This window comes from Stegodyphus dumicola, chromosome 5, assembly GCF_044657685.1.
Source record: "Stegodyphus dumicola isolate Sdum_Otavi_A_Nest chromosome 5, ASM4465768v1".
Taxonomy (NCBI): domain Eukaryota; kingdom Metazoa; phylum Arthropoda; class Arachnida; order Araneae; family Eresidae; genus Stegodyphus; species Stegodyphus dumicola.
Genome location: NC_140772.1, coordinates 102,231,190 through 102,251,777, shown reverse-complemented (window position 1 = coordinate 102,251,777; position 20,588 = coordinate 102,231,190). Strand labels below are relative to the sequence as shown.

General features: G+C 31.5%; 1 protein-coding gene across 7 annotated transcripts in view; it reads left to right on the top strand.

Moving 5' to 3' along the window:
- LOC118190745 (ankyrin repeat domain-containing protein 63-like) overlaps positions 1 to 20,588 on the top strand; it is a 142,124-nt gene that overhangs the window by 41,011 nt on the left and 80,525 nt on the right. For 4 of the 7 annotated variants that reach the window (XM_035361515.2, XM_035361518.2, XM_035361517.2 and 1 more), the window contains exons 2-4: positions 11,910 to 12,047; positions 12,172 to 12,227; positions 13,860 to 13,964. In XM_035361515.2, the coding sequence (XP_035217406.1) occupies positions 11,910 to 12,047; positions 12,172 to 12,227; positions 13,860 to 13,964 (299 nt within the window). Of the gene's footprint in view, positions 1 to 3,333; positions 3,390 to 11,909; positions 12,048 to 12,171; positions 12,228 to 13,859; positions 13,965 to 20,588 lie in introns of all 7 variants that reach the window. The other 3 variants (XM_035361512.2, XM_035361511.2, XM_035361516.2) reach the window with 2 other exon arrangements.

The window sequence follows — 20,588 nt, the reverse complement described above, 5'->3', positions numbered from 1 at the left end:
TTAATACAGGGTGCAGCAGCATTCATAGCGTAATTTGACTTGAATAGCACAATGACGTACTGCATGAATGCACGTCAGCTCCTGCCGCATTCATGTACTAATGAGCTGCCATTTCGCGTGTGACAGCGATATGGATTGTTGGAGTGCACAGCATCGTGCCTTTGCTGTTGAAAGTTATTTCAAGAATAACTACTCTGTTATTGCTACCTAGCGACTATTTCGGCAACATTTCAACTTGGGACGTTATGGGAAAGTTCCAGCTGGACGAACCATTGCGACAGACATTTCCAGGTAGAGTAATTTTCCGTTTTGGTGACATTTCCTGGCCACCTCGCTCACCAGATCTTTCAGGCTGTGTTCAGACGGGAGCATAAAGGGCATAAGTGGTTAAAGCCGAGTTGTGTTGCCAAGGCAACCAGTCTGTGCTATGTAACATAATCTGCTTTAAGGCTCGTGCCACAAGGTTCCAAGTTTTCAACTTTACACCAAGTTTGGTATAAGCGTCGAGCAATCAGAGCGAAGCTAAAACGAAGCGGCTTTCTTTAGACGATTTCGCTGTCACATCGAGGGCGACATTTTTTTTAATATGGAGCACATCATATCCGAATGAAATAATGAGTTGATCTTGAAAGAAATCTACGATGATGACATGCATTTTTAATGAGTTTTCACAATAAATTGCGAAATAAAAGCGAAAGTTAAGCTCAGGATTATGCACGCTGTGTATGATCCTGTAGATGATTGATCCCATCCAATATTTTTCATTTTATTATGAAAATTCTTTAAAAAATGCATGCTTGCAAAAATTTTATTTTTTCTGTGTAAGTTATTATTATTACTTTCTTTCTGTTTATATATATTTTTTTTAAAAATTATTACTATCATTTTCTTCCTGTTTAATTATTTTTGTATTTAAGAATAAATTTATTGAAAAAGCTGGAAAAGTATTGCTATTTGCTTCAAATGCTCATTTTCTTTCCAAACAAACTTCATGAATTAATTTTATTAAAACATCAAATCAATATCAAGAATCTGCTGGGTTTTTTTTTTTTTTTTTTTTTTTTTTTTACAGTAAAAATATTACTTAAAAAAAAAATGTTTTCACTTATTTAAGAATAGTCACAGTAGTCAATTCAATGGTGTAAGCTTTGTATAAGTAATAAAAGATTAATTAATTTAAGCTTTGTATAAGTAATAAAAGATTAATCTTTTGAGAAAATGCTCTTATGAATTCCAAGAAGGAAAAAATGTAGCGAAATATCCTTAAAACAACAGTCAACAGTCTAGACAGTTTTGTCTCCTGTTGAAGTTCTGTTCTGTTCTTTAATTACATTCTGGATGAAAGGAATTTACTTTTAATGAAACTGAATAGCACACATAATTCATAACATGGAGTATAATTTAATGAATAGTATTTGTTATTATTATCCACTCTTTATTACTATCATTTGAATGGAATTTTGATCATTAAATTCATGCTATTTCTCTGGTAGAAATTGCTGGATAAGGTATAAATATTTATATATTTGTTGTATTTGAAGACTTGGGTATCTAAAATTTGTCAGTGTGAAATTACTTTTGATATTTGGTCGTAAGTAGAAATGACAGCATATGTTGAAATTAAATTCAAGGGTGCAGTTTATACATGCAAATTACTAGAAATAGATGTATACAAACAGCTGGCAACACAGCAAAATGTATTTAATGATCGAGGATAAAATACATTGTTGGGTGAACGTTTCCTAGTATTGTACTAGTTGTGGTTGCTGGTTATTGTGATCAGTTGTGAGATACTAGTGATAATTGGTACTGGTAGTGCAGCCAACTACTATAGTGATTGACAGTGAATAAGGAGTGCTAAGCACAGAAACATGTTCCTTTTGATTGAAAATTTAAAAAAAATAATAATGTATGGTAAGTACTGTTTTCCGCTTAATTCCTTTCACACCTGCAAAATGGAAAAATATTTTATACAGGTAATCTGTCACTTATCGCCAAGATTTTTGTTTTAATTGGGCATATTTATAATATCGTATTTCTCTTAAGTGAAATCTTATATAAAAATTGAAGAAGAATATATAATTATTTATACATTACTATGTATATAAATATGCATGCGCATGTTTGTAGTATAGAGAATACTACAGTTCAAAGCAAAACATTGCATACTGCTTAGCACAGAAATATGTTCCAACCAAGTATTGGTCTTTCCAAAAAAATATCTCTAGAACATTTTTTTTTTGTTTGTTTGTTTTTTGTTTTTTCTTTTTTTGCCTTCTTCCGTTGCTTCTTGGCTAGTAAGAAGGGCAGATAAAAGAACATTCTGTTGAGCCAGTAAAACTTTGTGGTGAGCTGAAAAAGCCATAACACAAAATAATGAAAACGAGCACGAAAAATCAATTGAGCTAGAAAACAGTGTGCAAAAGGTGTAGATACATCCACACATGCGCAAATTTAGCTTCTCTTATTGGGCACAGCTTAGACCCCTGTCTCGCAGGTGTGAACGTATGTCCCGTATTTTATGCCCTTATGACTATGCCTCTATGCTCTTTATGCCGCCGTCTGAACGCAGCTTCATGTGCTGACTTTGGGGGCACCTGAAGCAAAACGTTTTCCGAACACATTGTGCCACCATTCCTAAGTTGAAGGATTGCATCTGAACTGCCATCAGCAATGTCCCAGGGAATACGTTACGCTGAGTTACGGGAAGCTTCCAACGCCGCTTAAATGAATGTATTGTGCAGAGGGGGCATCATATTCAAAAAGTAATCCACACAATGGCCAATGACTTACACATTAGTAAATGGCATACCTTTAACTATTACTTAACATAAAAGATAATAAATAAATTACAGTTACTGCGAATAAATTACAGTACAGTGAATATAATAGCCATGTACTGGTGTGCTTTTAATATCCTACTATGAACGCTGCCACACCCTATATTTAGAGAAAAGTTGCATGGATTTGAGAAAAATCTTTACACATACCATATGATACTTTTCTTATTTACTGAATAGATTGCAATTGATAATTGTTTCTTCTTTCTTTTTTTTTTAATTAAGTGTTTTGGAAGGATTCTTTGCCTTTTAAAATTAATTCTTCCTGAGAGTAATTCATATAAGTAAGGTATGTAATTAACTAATGTTTTGCCATTGAGATGGTACTACTGTAGTATTCAGATGCTTGCTCTGTGTTTAAAAAAAATAATTAATTAAAAAAGGTCGATTTTTTATTTATTTATTTACCTATTTTTAAAAAACTTATTTTAAATTGTCGTCATTCATCTTACTGTAGAAATGAATTTTCTTACTAATTTATTTTAATTCACAGATGTTTGTATTATAAATGAAAAATGAACTGTCAAGAAATTCACAGATTTCCTGCAGGTGAAGTATTTCTTATGTTTAAAGTATGTAACAGATGATCATAAACAGTGCCGGCGGAAGGTTATCTGCCGTCCGCCTGCAAAATAGCTGAAGTCTCTCCTCCCCCTTTTTTTAAATTTTTGTATAGGAGAAGGAAGTTTTGAAGAAAGCATTTGTTGATTTTTTTTAACAATTTATCGAGAATACTTTATTTCTCTGCATTTCATATTTGCAATTTTTTCTATAATTTCTTTTGCATCTATCTCCTGACAGATTTTATTTTCCATGGCTATTAGAGCTAGATTTGTGAATCTTCCCTGCGATATAATTGACCATAAATATGTCTTGATCAATTTTAATTTGGAGAATGATCTTTGGCTACTAGCAACACTAACAGGAATGCTAAGTAGTATTCTCAATATGATCTTCAAGTTCGAGAAGCACAAATTGGTTGACACAGTTAAGTTCAGAATATCGAATGGGTCATTCATACCGGCTGTAAAAATGTCTTTCAAAGCTACTATTTCATCATAAAGTACCTGCATTAATATCTTTATTGTCACCACACAAAAACAATTTTTCTAATTCACTTTTTTTTTTTTTTTTTTTCAAATTTGCATTATTGATTTCTGACAGTGGCATAGCTAGGGTGGGGCAAGAAGGGACAACTCTTCCCAGGTCCAGCATCCATGGGGCGCCAAATTAATGCCACGAAATTTTAGAATGAAATGTTTTCCATTCTTGGCACACAAAATTTTCAGTTGTTCCCGGGCACTGAAAACCCTAGTATGCTTCTGATTTCTGATAAATTACTCAGGAAACTAAAATTATCGCAGGGATTTTTCATTGCATCAAATGATTCACTTAATGATGCCCAAACAATATCCAACATTCTAAAAAAGGCTTTGCCCTAAACTTCTTTTCTGGAGATTGGAGGGATTCGCCAGCATGTTTGTCATCAATGTAACAATTCTTTCTCCTTCGTTGGACTTCTTCAACAGTTTTAAACTGTGACTCGCCATCCACTTCTTTACTAAGTTCTTTGGCTTTCTTAAGAATATTTCTGTAATCGATGTGACTTCTATAATGTACAATAAATGCTTTTAAGTTACTTATTGCCTTTAAGGCTAGTGTAACACTCGCATCCTTTTCTTGCAATTCTGCTGACAGGATTAATCCTGTTAGGCAAATCCAAAGTTAATCCTGTGCCCAAAGGGTCAGGGAACAAATAAATTTATAATCTTTGATTTTGGCACACAGACTTTGTGCTTCATGTTGCACTTTTTTTGAAAAGCATTCACGTTCGAATGTTTCAAAACGATCGTCATAGATTTCTCCTAGTTGATATCTTAAAGGTCGAATGGTTTCAATTTTGCTTTCCTATCGAGTGTCTGAGAGGGGCTTTAAGGTTGAACAGGAAATGCTTTTCAAAAGAACTGCCATCGATTAGAAGAAGGAAATAAATTGTATAATTCTTGAATTGTTGGGGGGGGGGAACTAACTGTATCAGCATTCACCTTTGCTGCATTGTTAATTATTAAATTTAAACTATGAGTGGCACAGGGAACATAAAATGCAGTAGGATTTAAGATATTATTTTGAAGACCATTTTTCTTCTCGCTCATATTTGCACTGTTGTCATATCCCTGGCCTCTCATATTATCAAGGGGAATGTTCCACATTTTCAACATTTCCATTACTGTCTCGCATAGGCTGTTACCTGTAAAATCATACGGCAATGAAATAGTGGACCAACTAGCTAAAGAAGCTGCTATAGGACAAGATGCAGAATTTATAGATATCCCATAGCCAACCTCTCATCTAAAAAGGCATCTTATATCAATTGCCATATCAAAATGGCAAGATAAATGGAATAACAGTGAAACAGGTAAAAGAACACATCAACACTTTGCCAAGGTAAACCCAAAATGACTAATTGCAAACCCACAATTAGTGCGCTTTGGTTCAGGTCACAAACGTTTTCCCGAATATTTCAAAAGGTTTGGTATTTCAAACACAAGTACCTGTATTTGTGGCCAGTTGGGAACGCCTGAACGTCACATTACTAACTGCCCACTCACTAAAGATTTTGATATTAAAATGCTAACAAATAATATTCAAGCTTTTAGTAAATTCTTAGTAAAACAAAAATACACAGTGAAAAAAATCACATAAAATATGGACATCCTAAAAAAATTTGGCACAGAGTTATGTCAAGTAATATAATTTCATATAACAAGTTATAATAAAGATGTAATAATATAATAAATGAGTAAAGTAATAAATGCAATCTATAATAGAGTAAAGCAAATAATATCAGTGCTCATATAATTTGAAAAGTGATTAATTTCTAGCAAAAAGTATCATACATATTATATTTAAAATGTACATGCATTCAAATTACGAAAAATAAATACTGACTTTTCACAATTTTGAAGACACGCATTGGTAGTTAAATTGTCATAAAGATATTATAAACCTGAAAATTAAGTTGCAAGAAAGCATACCCATGTTGATTCGGTGTGCTCAAAGAAAGATAGGATTCAGCAACATGCAAAAGGAAAAGATGAAAAACTAAAAAGTACTATTCTGGAAGACATTAGAACAATATATAAGGTATAATATGAGGAGTAGAATAGAAACTTTTAAACTGAGCAACGCATGAAAGAACTGCTGCAAAATGATAGGAATTTTGCAAGAAAATTTAGACAACATTCTATTTGAAATGATGCAAATAACAAAAGAGAAACTTCACGATAAAAAAATAACATACAGACTGCTTAAAAAAAAAAAAAAAAAAAATTCATTAGAGAAAGTTCTCTAACCAAAATTTATGTGGTAAGTTATGTTAATGTAAATACAATTATTGTATAGACTTTTATTTGTAAATCAGCCACAATATATGGCAATGTAAAAATTTAACAATTATTAATAAATACTAGACGGGCGGACGTGGGCAGAACCGATTAACCGTAATGGTAGAGGGATGGTGCCCACGTCCTCTGTTACTACTACTACTACTACCACTTGTAGAATCATCAACTTTAATGAATCCTAAAAAAATGCTCTTTGATTTCTGCCACTCCATCACTGCAAAAGGACAAAATGTATGAAGATGCTCATTTGTTCAGTTTTGCTAATATCAGATGTACAATCTAAAATTATAGAATAATACTTGACTTTTCGAAGAGATAGTAAGAATTTCTCTCTTATACTATTGTCAATAATTTGCAGTATTTCATTTTAACTATCTTTGATTAGATAATGAACTTTGCTGTTGCTACCTTTAGGTCGTAATACTCTTTCTACTTGAAATTCCATAAGTGGGTCGAACTTTGCAAACAATTCCGCCAGTTTTAAGAAGTTTTCTATTGTCTTTTTGGTACAGTACATCAGATAAGCCTCGAAAAGTTGATCTCAATCAGTCTTCCTAATACATTTGACTTTTTTTCATTTTAATTATTATTTTTATATATCTCTTGTATTTGGGAATCAGTTGTTGTTTTATTTTTCTCAAGCTCTTTCCATTTTAAGAAATTTTTCATATGTGCTCTACTAGTCTCCTGCCTATGAAAGGCTTTAGATACATTTATCTAATCAGTATAGCCTTTTACTAGGCTACTACTGTCACTTGATGCAAATATCTTGTAACAGAAGCAAAAAAACAGAATTTGCATTTATGGAATATAATAGCCATGTACTGGGAACTAATTCTCCTTTTTCCATTTTTCTGTCATAATATGAATCACTAAATTTACGTCCATTATTGCTTTTTGGAAACATTAAATCTTTCTTTTGAATAGGCACCATTTCAGACGAAGTCATTCAAACTTTGTCACTAAGAGTTGGCCACTTTGCAGGATCATCAAAATCAATATGAAGGGAATATTTATGCCAGTTTTCTTCCATCGAATCATCTGGATAATCTTTAATTTCCGATTCATTTAACTTCATGCTTTGACCATCATTTCTTTCCTTTGGAGTTTCATCTGTCCTTTCAATAACTTCATCCAATGTAGCTGATGTTCTTTTGCTGGATGATCTCTGTTCTTTTGTAATTGATTCTGATGCTGATTCAATGTGAACATCATTTACTTCTAAAGCAGACTTAATCTTCTTTATGAAATGAGACATTGCGTCTGCCTGCTTCTGAAGAGCAGCATCTTTCTCAACTTTGCATTTACGATTCAACGTACAGGATGATTTCTCCTTTGTTTCCATGTATCAAAATTTCATATTGAAATTTAAATTTAAAAATTCAGTTCTAAATATTAAATATGTAATCTTTTTAAAATAAACCATAACATCGGCTAAATATAGAATAAAGATGAAAAGTAAAAAAAAATTAAGCTAGTGAAATACTAAAAAAAATAATAATAAGAAGAAGAAGAACCTTTATGAAAATTTTTTTGAGCAGTTGGTGAAGAATAGCATTTGTCTAACAAATCATAAGGAAAAGTTTGACCGTGTGATGGATCAAATGCTTGCCAAGGGCCCCGTGTACAATGACCCCCAAACACCAGCTTCCTCAACCCATTTGTACACCACCACAACAGCACCCAAAGCAAAACAAATAGATACCAGCTCAATGCGAACATTAACTACATAATAATGCCCATGCAAATATCCCCCTAGCACATTCATTAGCTCAGGGTTCGTACGGTCCTTAAAAGTCCTTAAAATTTTTGGAACCGATTTTTGGTCCTTAAAAGTCCTTAATTTTGACCAAAATCAGCAGAAGGTTCTTAATTTTAATCATCTGAAATTTTTGCCTGTTTTTACGACTGCCATTTTTAGTGGGAATTAGCATTTTGGAGGAATATTTTTGGCGATTCACTGACATATATGCAAGAAGTGAAACATAAGCATTTTGAAATTCATTTTTTCTAATAAAGAGCTCTTAAAGATTTTTCGCTCTTGGTGATGTGAATTCTTGTTTTAAATTGTTCTAAATTTGTCGACTTTTCAACATGTTGGCGATTTTAAAATCAGTTTCTATAGAAACTTTAATTCTGAGATCTGAGAATTTTTTGACGATTTTAAAAAAAAAAATCGTAACATTGATAAATTTCATTAAAATAATGGCAATATATTGAAATTATATTTAAAAAATAACATTAAAATAAAATATTTTTAGTTTTTGCTGTCATATTATAAAGTTTCATTTTGGCAACTTATACAATATTTTAAATCTGAAAAATAAAGAATGTATAATGCTATAAAGTACAATTTACGAAACAGCTCTTAGCAAAAGCAAAATTAGCTATGTAATTTAAAATTTTTCATAGTAAGAGTCTTTTCCATGTAATTGTCTCAGAATATTCAAAATTGTCAGAATGTGCATTAGTTTCCTCTATAAAATTAATTTTACACTTTTCCCCCCATTTTTTCCAAAATATTTTTGGCTTTTTGCTGTTACAGAAATGGTAGGGATAATTTTTCTTTAGGATTTTAGACATTGCAGCTTGTAAAGCTTAGAAGGATTTGAAGGCAAGATTTATGGACCCATGATTCTAGAAGATTCGTGAAATATGTGAGAAAATGAAAAATGTCTCCATGGTATCAACATGTAATGGATGTATTTTACAGAAAGTTTGCGATGAATTTCTTACATTTTGGAGAGCATCTGGAAGAACAATGAAAACATAATGTTTAAATGTTTTACTTATGATACTAGAAACTTAACATGTTTATCTTCTCTTTGTTTTCTCTACTTTTAACTAGACACAAGCATGGAAAATATCAAAAATGCTTCTAATCTTATCACATGGACAGGCATTATAGATGGGGATTTTTTTATTAATAAAGAAATTGAAAACTGAAATTTAAAAGCTTCATCTAATATGTCTAAATGCATCAGCTGGCACTAGGCATTTTCCCACCTGATGCAATCTCTGCGGATCCTAAATTCTGCTTCCAATGCTTGCTCTAAATTCTAAAAGTCTTGCCATTTCTAGATTTTGTTGTTCAGTGTGTCACTAAATTCTAAAAATTCTGCCACATCAGCTGTGTAACCGGCCTTTACCATATATATTTCAAATTTCTTCTAAATGTTCATATTACTAAAGAAATCAAATTAGCCGCTTTTTCTGTACATTCTAAATGCATTTAGTGTTTTTTAGAATAATAGAAATCCTAACTTAAATCCAAAAATTCTAAAATGAAAAGGAAACGTGTTGAAAAAAGAAACTGAATACCTAAAGAAAATTATTCTTCAAAGCTATGTGCAGTTATTATTATTTAAATTACTCAATTGTTTATGAGTTCAGCTTTTACTATAATTTCCCATTTCTATTTCCTCATATGATAGAGTTACTGAGCCAGATATAATTAAAATTAAATTGTATAATCTTTGGCCACTACTCCACATTATTAGTATGAATAATTACATCAACGTGAGCTGTAATTGATTTTGTTAGCATGAACATGCCTTTATGTTCTAAGTTCTTTTTAAATAAGAGGGTTATTTAAACCTTTGTCTGATATTGTAGTTATTTTCAGACATAGTGGTAATATGCTTCACATCTGTTGGGGGTTTTGGACTATTTAACTTTTAACAGATCAAATAAACAATATTTTTTGTATATTTCTAATATATAAAAATATACGTCTACAACCGGTATGAATTCTACTGTGTGGGGTAAACCCAAGCTTAATTGACCAATTTAGACAATTCTGTTTTTATGTCGAGAGAATTGATCAAGTTTTGAAATTTCGACCGTTAACGAGGAGGACAAGGTCTTTAGGGCATTCTATGCACCATTTTCCAGCAGGGTGCAGGCCGAAGCCCCAAAACCCAACTGAATGTTTAAAATCTAACAAAGGTTCTTAGATAAAAATAACTGAATATAAAACTTCAGTCCTTTACCTCGAGCACCCCTGCCTACGTGTCTAATGGGGTAAGTTCCTCAATGGCTTTTTAAATATGTTTTGTCTTTCTGTACAGACGCGTGCACTAACACACCAAAATGCTTAATTGGGGAGTCTAGTCATTAAATAAGGTGTATAAACATTGAGAATTTGGACTTAAACTACAAACCCCTGCGAACCCCACTCTCCCACCAAAGAGAAAATAAATCCTCTTTTCGACTTTGAATTTTTCACCCAAGCAAATCTTGCCCCTCCTCCCCCTTCAACTCCTGTGAAGAAAATGAAAAGTTGGCACTTGTGTTCATTCTTACATATGGCAAAATGACAAATTAGCCCTTATAGAAAGGCTTAATCCGTTCCTTCCTTCTCAACCTCAGTGAAATTTTCAAGGAAAAAAAGCCATATTTCCCTGACTGTATTTTAAATAAGATTATAATAAATTTGGTTAAATAAGGATAAATAGAAATTATATTAAGTAAAATAAAATAAGTGCATTAACTTCATCAAATGGATGTTTCTTAGCATTCAAGGTATATTTATTTTTCTTCGCCGTTAAGTGTACATTCTTTTGCATTAAAAAAATAGCTGTATATCGTCGGCTGCACGGTGCCCCTATCTTGGTCAGCGCCAGCGCCCGCCTGCAAAGAAGGCCTTGCAGGCCTGCTTCCGCCGGCCCTAATCGTAGAATGTACTTTTTTTCATCTGTTGCAAATTATCTCTTGCTAAAAGTGATAATTCCCCCCCTTTTTTTTGATAAAAAATTTATATTCTGTTTGAGAAAGAATTAGTTATAACTATAACTTTTAATGTGAAAACTGTGATTAAGCTATTTGAATTTTGATATATGTGAAACATTTTGGGAAATTAATAAATTTTGTCAGAAATACATTATTATCACAGGAATGTTCAAGAAATAAAAAAAAAATTAACATCTTAATCTAAATTCACTCAAAGTTTACTTCTTATTCTAAATTCACCCAAAGTTTACCTCTTATTCTAAACTCACTAATTCTAAATTCTAAATAAATTCAGTATTTCTCATACAATTATAAATTCTAAAAATCTTTGAATCAACAAAATCAAAACAACGAGTTTTAAATTTTGCCCAAATTTAGTGTAATAGATATTAGTAAATAGATGAAGAAATTCTGCATAAATTTTAACTAAAACAAATCCACTAACATGTCAAACAGAAGTACTTATATTGCAAGTTTTACTCTAAGCATTAAAAGTAACAGCAATGCTTTTATAAAGTTTGATTGAATTCCAAGAAAAGTGCAGTCTACAATAAATTTTATATGTATGTATATTATTTTTAGCATTGAATATTTTGATTGTTTACTATTAAATTATGGATATTTATTTTCCTTATAATAATCTCATAATAAAGTACAGATATGGCTTGTTTTTCATGCAGGAGTTTTCTGAAAATCTTGATAAATAATTTATAATGATATTAGAAATTTTTCATTTGCCGAGTCTGAGTGTATTAAGTGATTCTTTCTAAATTCTGTGATAAATTCTTTCATATTTTGAATTAAATAGGAATTGCTTTTTGTTTTTATATAAAATCATTTTAGCTGAAACAGTAGCATATTTTCTTTTTGCTAAGAATGACAGCCTTTGTATTTGAAGGTGTTTAAAATCCTTTGAATGTGTTTTCTATTTCAGGTTTCAAAAGTGCTTCAGTTTTCACTTCTGGTTCACAAAATCCTACTACTATTCATATATATGAACTGAACAATGTAGCCATTCTTATCACATGTGGCATTTTTGCAGTGATGCTGTTCTTTTTAATTATATCTAAAGGTATTTTTTTTTCTTTCAGTATTAATATTTACAGATTTAGTTTCATACATTTGTTCAAAATTAATTTCCATGGATTTTATTTTATATTTCTTTAAGAACATTTTGTTTAACCTTTTTTCTTTAGGAAAAAAATCGAGATCTCTAAAAATACCTTCACCACTTTTATATTATTTATCCAAGGTATGTCATATATAGTATGATTTGTACTTGATTGATATATTTTTATATTAAATTTTGAAATAAAAGAAAAATAAAAACTATCAAAGCTTTAAATAATTGTAAATAATAATGGAGAAAATATGAGTAAAAAAAGATTCAAGCAATAGATGTTTCTATTTATAGTTTGTTCTGTGATTGTATCTACATATCTTATAAAGTATATTAAACTGTAGTCATATTTAAGAATTATAGTAGGCTGTTATAAAAATATACTAATGCATATTACATTTCAATATTTCATATGAATTTATTTTAAGAGTAATACTGTATAAGTTGGTGCTCTATAAATGTCACCACTTTTCTTGTCCAAATGTTGAAATAAAGTCCTAGAAGACATCACTACGTTGCAGGAAAATAATGACATAGAATTAACTTTATGTGAGCATTTAGCATACAGTCCTATTCTGTTTCTTACATCTCTTGAAAACTTGTTTTTTTTTGGCATGTGGCCTATTGCAGTAACATTATAAGGTATTTCTCCCGCTTTCCAACGGGCCTTCGTGGTGTAACGGTAGCACGCTGGGCCGGTATTCCAGAAGTCTGTGGTTCGATTCCTGGCAAAGGCGGTTGCATATTTTTCACCTTTTCTGCATCCAATTAACCTAATGACTTTACAACATTGATACATAAAATTATTATTTCGATATTGTTTTTAAAATAAATTATTGACAAAATAATGTGTAAAATTATGTATGTGCAATTCTTACTTCTTTTACCCATGTTGTTTATAAGCAGTATTAAATTCTTTAACAGTTTCATCTATAACATACAGTGAAGAGGAAAACAAAATCATACTTAAGTATCTTAAATTGCTATTTTACTTAAGTATTTACAGCGGAACCTTGGATCATAAACCCCTCACTTCATGAACGATTCAGTTTGTGAATAAATTACGTGAATGTAAAATGACTCGGATGATGAATATTCAGGTCAACAGCAAGTTATTTATAGGAATATGACTTTTTCCTGGGAGAAATTAAGGCCAGATTGGGTTGCAAACAGGCATTTAGCACTTTTAAACATTATATATAATGTGTGATATGTTTCTAGTCAGAACTATGGGCTAGGAAGTCAGCAATGAAGATGTGGAGAAGTTAATTACAGGGCTATAAAAATGAGCTCATGAAGAAAGCTTTTCAGTTTTGAATTTGTGCACAAGTACTGTTGTAAAGTTAAAATAAGCAAACATCTTGGTCCAAGAATGAATTAATCCATTTTACATTAATTTCTCTGGAGAAAAGTATTTCAGCTTCAAGTATAAATTAAGTTTGTAAACCAAAGTTTCACTGTAGGATTTATTTTGGAGGGGTCCGGGAAGCTGAATTTATTTGTAGAACATGGCATGTGGCAGAAAGTAACAGTTGTACTCTTTATATTTGTGCCAAATATGTAGAAGCCAGAAGATTATGAATCTATAGTTCATTTTTTTACTGAAAAAGGAATGTGTTTTTATGAATTATATGTGAAATTTCATATTTCAGTAATAAAGATTTGAAAGGATAAACTAAATTTTTAGGTTATACATGAGACTGCTGAAAATCTGCTTGAATAACCCTGTGAAATTATTTACTTTTATAATAAAATGTTTTTTAGACATCTTACAAACAAGAACATGCTGAATTGTCTAAAGCATTGATTGACAGAGAAAATTATGATGTAAATTATGCTCAACCAGAAGCAGGATTATCCTTATTTCTGGTAAACTTGGATATTTTTTCCTAGAAGTATAATTAAAAAAAAAAGCTGCATATTGGAAAAATATATTATTTTGTTTTATATATAGGCATACACACACTTTATATGGCATTTTATTACAATTAATTAAAATAGTTACTTATATATACATACACCAAAGGACCATTACATTGTGACCACCCTGTTTATAACATGTAGGACCACCTTTAGCCCTCAAAACTGCCAGCACCCAGAATACCATTGACTCCATAAGGTGCTGATACTTAGTCTGAGGTATCTGGTACCAAGCGCTCACCAATTAACTGGTCCTGCAATTCCCACTCATTGCGAGGGGATAGCGTGTTAGCACGAATTTGGTTTTCTAGGTGGGACCACAAATGCTCTATTGGATTATCGTCAGGTGAATTTGGAGGCCAAGACATGACTTGAAAGTCACTGGAATGTTCCTCGAATCACTCGCTGACGATTTGACCCTTATGGCATGGTGCATTATCTTGTTAGTAAACACCATCCCTTGCCGGAAATACATTTGTCATGATTGGGTGAACCTGGTCTTCAATGATGTTTGTGTAGCGCACAGACATCCAGGATTGCTCTATGGGGATTCCTAGTGTGCTCCATGAAAACATTGCCCACACCATAATACCCTTGCCACCAGCTTGTCTCCATCCAACTGTGCATCTGGCAGCCAGGCTTTCATTTGGAAATCAGCATATTAGCACACACTCATTGATGGACCAGAAGACGTGATTCATCGGACCATGCAACTTTCTTCCATTATTCTAATGTCCAATTCCGATGTTTCTTACACCGCTGCAGATAATGCCATGCCATCAGTACAGAGACATGATTCAGCCTTCAGCTGCATAGGCCCATACGCAGCAATGTATACCATACAGTGTGTTGAGAAACACTGTCTGGGCTGCCACTGTAGCTGGTAGGGGTTTCGGCTGTTGTAGCTCTTCAGTCACGGTGAAAAGTGCATAGCAATCTCAGCTCTCTTCTGGAATCAATGTACCGTCGATGACACACTGCTGGCTGGCGACTTGTCGTTTCACCATCCATACACCACTTTCAATATGTGCTCACAACAACTGTGCGTTGTGACATGCCATAGCCCACTAAACATGCCATTTTATATTTTATGATATTTATGTTCCCAGTTGCCAAGCCATAACAATTTGACCTTTATCAAAATTGATAAATCGACTGCTTTTCCCATTATGTCACTAATCACACTATTTTTGGAAAGATAATGCATATCCACTTTATATACTCCAACATCAGCTATGCACATGCAGTGTCTTTGTTTCTCGATGAGCCCATTGTTGTAGATGGAGGGTGGTCATAATGTAATGGCTCTTCGGTGTATATTATAATGTTTGTTTGTATATGATACAAACACTGTGTTATTATATATATAATTATATACTGACCGTATGTTTTTCTTCACATCTCAGCAGTTGCAACAGTTAACATGTGGATGATGCTTCATTTAGGTTTTAATTTCTTTTAATTTTTTTAAGTGAATTTATTTGAATTGATCTATTTGGTTTTACTATAAATTTTCCCAATCTATATTGCCTTTTAAATTTATCTTTAATTTATATATATATTCCTTTTTACATTTTAGGCTATATAATCCTTCCACTTCCATATGGTTTTTCATATTTCCTCAATTTGCAAATTTTTCTGAATTTTTTATTAAAATATTTTTGCTTTTAATAAATTAATTTCCTTAAAATTTTGACTAGAAGTATTTTACGCTGAGTTTAATATGTTTCTTTTTTCAAAATGTTTGCAGTTCTGCTTATTCTTGCTTTTATTTACCCAATTTTTTTATTTTTTTATTTTTTTTTTTTTTGTTTCTTATTTGAGTATTTTTCTTTTAATGTTCATTTTTCAAATACTTATCCTAGGGTCATACCGAAGCAGATCATATCATGATAGTTAATTAAATTAAAATTATTTTTAAAAAGTTTACTTTGTTGTACTTTTAAAGCACTTTGATTATTTCAATTAAATAATCTTATTTGCCACTTTCTATTAATTTTCATTTTAAACTGTTTCAAGAATTTTCAGTTATTTAAATGTAATTAAGAAACATGGCTCTGTTGAAAATTCTTACAGCTGCTCTTTGAAAAATTTTCAAAAATTATATTTTACTTTATTATGTTTTATTATTTTAAAAAATTGTTTATTTCAGTTTAGAATTATTTTTATTTTAATTTTGATTTGAGTATCTCCTGTTGGAAAGTTGCTCCTTTTCATGATCAAATTTTATTTAATTATCTCTTGATGGTACATATGCAGTAGGACACCATTCATACATCTTTCAAGGGACCATTTACAAACAATAAATAAATAAAAAGGACATGAAAAAAATTTTAATTTATGATGTGAAACATATATATGTAAGATAAAAAAATATGTATATCAAAATTACAATTTAAACTAACAATAACTCTTCAATTCTCCCTCTCTGTTCTAAAAATGATAATAACTTCTCTGGATTGTGTCATTTCTAGATCATTCCATTTTGCATGGCCTGCGTAGCACTGATGATATAATAATTGGGAACTGAAACTTTTAACTCAAGCCAAAGCCTTTCTCTTTGTGTGCTTTCATATTTCTTAACTGTACGCTTTAGCTTTCACCTCTGTGCCACTTAGACACTGTTTCATTCTGCTGTGTTCCTATCGTAACAGTATCAAAAATGTGATGTAATCAAAAATATAAAATGTGTTTAAGTGAATGAAATAATTTTAAAAAATTAGCATAAAATATGATAAACAAATAGTGTTTTTAAGTACTAGGAATCATGAGTAGTATGGAATTATGTTAATTAAAATTTACGGATTTATGTTTAGATAAACTTTGAAGGCACCCACTTTTATATATATATTTTTTGTATATAATAATTTATATTTTTTTAATATAATGGAGTGTGGTTAATTTTTATAGTTCTAAATTAGATGTTTAGTTATAAATTATATGTTTATTTATAAATCATATGTTTATTTATAAATCATAGGTTCCATCATAAAATTATATAAGTAAGCATTTTTTAATTATATGAGAAAGATTAGAGCATAGTTAAAGCCTGCAGGCTATGTCCTGGATGTTTTTCATCATGTCTTTCTCATATACTAAACCATGTCTTGCTTCGCTAATTCTTTTCTGCCACCCTTGCCTCCCGACCTTTCTTTTGAAGGGGCATATGTAAGATACAGTCAAAAGTCGTTAATTCAGACACCCATAATCCGGAATGATCTATAATCCGGACCTCAAAGCTAAAAATTTTCTGCGCATGCACCGCTTTGACACATGCGCATAGGCGTTTACGCATGCACGTAAGACCTTTACGACTGCGCATATGTGTGTGCGCAAGCGCAGAATACGTTTTCGCGTGCACGTTTTATGTATAACGGACGGTACATGCTAAAATTATTAATGTTGATGATTGCGTTGTTCCTTAATCTTTGAATTATTTCCGGCTTATTATTTTTTGCAGACAGTAAGAGCAATTTTATAAAAGTAAACTTGAACTTTGATTTTGTCAAATAGAATTTCCGATACTGGAGCTCCCAAAGGTTCTACAAAACGAAAGTATGTTCCGATGTCCATCAAACAAAAAGTGGAATTGCTGCAAAAAATGGATAAAGACATGAAGAAGGTGACAGAGAGGTTAATGAAAACGAAAAAATTTCGATTGACAAGTTAGTCGGTATTCTCGGCACAGCAATTACGGGACTTGAACAGCAGAACTTTGTAACTGAACAAGAAATTATGTCTGTTTATAGAATTAAAGAGAAAGTATTATCTCATAAAACGAAGCAACTTAAACAACTTGCATTGAAAGAAATGTTTAATAAAGTAAACAAATAAATATTAAGCTTTTTTTTTTTGTAAATTTTGATACCCTTTAGATCATAATTGTTCTTTATTTCATAAATTACGGTTTCATATTTTTAATTTTAGAATTTCTGCATGCCATCTTACGAGATTTAAACTGATGCTCTATAATCCGGAAAAATTGATAATCCGGAATCGCCAAAGTCCCGACGAGTCCGGATTAACGACTTTTGACATAACAAAGTATGATATCTGCTTTTAAAACATAATTGGCGATCTCAAAATTAACATTCTAAATTTGGTGCTCTTCCCCTAAATTCATTTTTTATCCCAAATTTGAGAATCTTTGATGATTATATAACAACCTCAAACTAATCAATCATAGCTTAGAGTACTCACTGCGTGTACTTTGTAAAAATACCCTCGGTCACTCTTTTCTGCTGCGTCACTCTTTTCTTCAAAACTGCGTCACTCTTTTCCTGGCTAATAACTCCTCGCTTTGCTTCCCCATCTAAACCGTCTGCGTCGTAATTTCAAGAATCGTTATACATAAAACTTTATCGTATTTCATTATGATTGAATTGTAGAAATGTCTCGGATTTCATTATGATTGGATAAACATCTATGGAGACGATTTTATATGCGTGAAAATAAAGACAGAAAATTCTTAAAGTTTCTGTTTTATTATCTTCATCGTATGCCTTAACCACGCCATGACAGACATCGAAAGCTATTGAGAATTCCAGCCATCGCAACTGTGCGTAGAAAATAAAACATACATGTATTAGTTATTATAGAATTTTGATATTACTAACATTCTACTTATGTTGCACAATTTTATTATTGCACTTTCAATTTGTTTTAAAAACTATGTTCAAATTTAAAATTAATATTTAATATCAATATTTAAAAAAATTATGTTTTTATAATATTAATAGAAATTAATATTTTTAATATCATAAAAATTCAAATTTCTACATGTAGTTATGTAAAATTTGAAAAAAAAAAAAAAAGTCATACCTCTGATTTAAATTACTGTCTTGAATAATATTTTTTCTTTAGAACATGATAAAGGAAATAATTTTTATTTTTAAATAAAAGTCTTTAATTGTTGTCAGATATGTCTTTTGATTCTGAACTAGTGAAGAGAAGGTAACAGGATGAAAAATAATGGTGTCGTTTTCTGATACTTTGCTCTTAAAAGAATCATCCAAGATGATGATGCACCTCCAAACATTCAAAGTTTTAAAAACTGTCTGCAAAATTTCAGGAAAAAGAAACAAGTCATTAAAAAAGTCAAAATTCTGCACTTAATCAAGCTATAATGCCTCTGAGAAGTTGAAATAGGCTCTTTTTTTTAGTAATTACAGGAGAGAATTGCCAGTAATTTTGTTGAGTGCGTAATTAATGGTTGTAGGGGGAAATGTCAACCGGAAAAAAGGAATGTGAAGAAGACCACCGGAAAATTAGGAAATGGAAAATAAGTTGCCCTTCATTTGCAGTGAGAAATATAAGGCATGTTTAGAAAGATCGCCAAGCTGGGTCATAAAAGTTTTATCACAATAACCATAGCTTTGGTTTACCGGAAACTTCTGATAATGATTGCAAGAAGATGTGAGAGCTGCTGGCTTCTTCAGTATCGTAAAAATAGAGAGGTGTCAAGTGGAAGGGTGGGGTGTCCAGCAGATGTAATTGTCAGGTCATTAGTAATTGCTCCCTTCGCACCCCATGTATTTATAGCCTTAAGCTGTGGTTTAGTGAAATATTGATTGTCGCATAATTGAAAACTAATTCATCTGAGCTTTGGTATAAAAGCAGTATTATAACAAACCATTGTAGATGCAATTTAAAGTCACTGTTTGCGATAATAATAGTACTCAATTTTTAGCTAATTTATTGTCGCATAATTTTTTTTTTTCATTTGATTTTAAATAAAAGTAACGTATTTGCGTAGGAAACAATTGTTTAATTTTACGTTTAAGTCTCAATAGGAAAACAAGAAAATCAGTTATTAAAAATTAAGAGGATTATTTCAAAATTATATTAAAATTTTAAAATCTAATTAAAATGGATCCTATAACCACGTGATCTGTATTTAAACATTTAATATACAATGAACCCTCTTGTGGCGACCTCTTTGAAAAGAATTTCCCAAAGTAGAAATTGTTGTAATTTTATAGCCTCGAAATTTCACAACAAATTAATAAAAATAGAGAGCAAAATGATTCTTCTTACCTTCTATCCAGCGCAGCATCAAGCGAGATCATACCTAATTAACTTGTAATCCAAAATAGGTGTAGATGGAAATTGTAAGATCGCAAAACACATTCTTTATTAATACATGAAAAATAGATAAAAATTCGTTAGTATACCAAATACATATTGAAAAAAGGAATTTATATTATAGAGAGTATCATATCACTGTCCTATACAGAAGGAGTGAGAAAAGTAAGTGTAAAAAAATAAGAGAGTTACACAGTTAACTCTTTTGCATGGTTTCCAGTTCATACAGTTTATCGTGCTATTGGCGACAGTCCATCACTATATGCATACCAACACCCCTACTTGATGAGCAGGATCGCCATTTGCAGCGATTCTCGAAGTTTCTCGAACACAGGTTTGCCTAGTGGTTTGGTGAGCAGATCCGCAATCATGTCGGAGCTTCTGCAGTAGTCTAGGCACAGGATCCCGTTTTGTTGAAGTTCACGCAAGTAGTGGTATTTCACGTCTATATGCTTTGTTCTGGAGCTATTTTTCTCCATTTGTGATAGT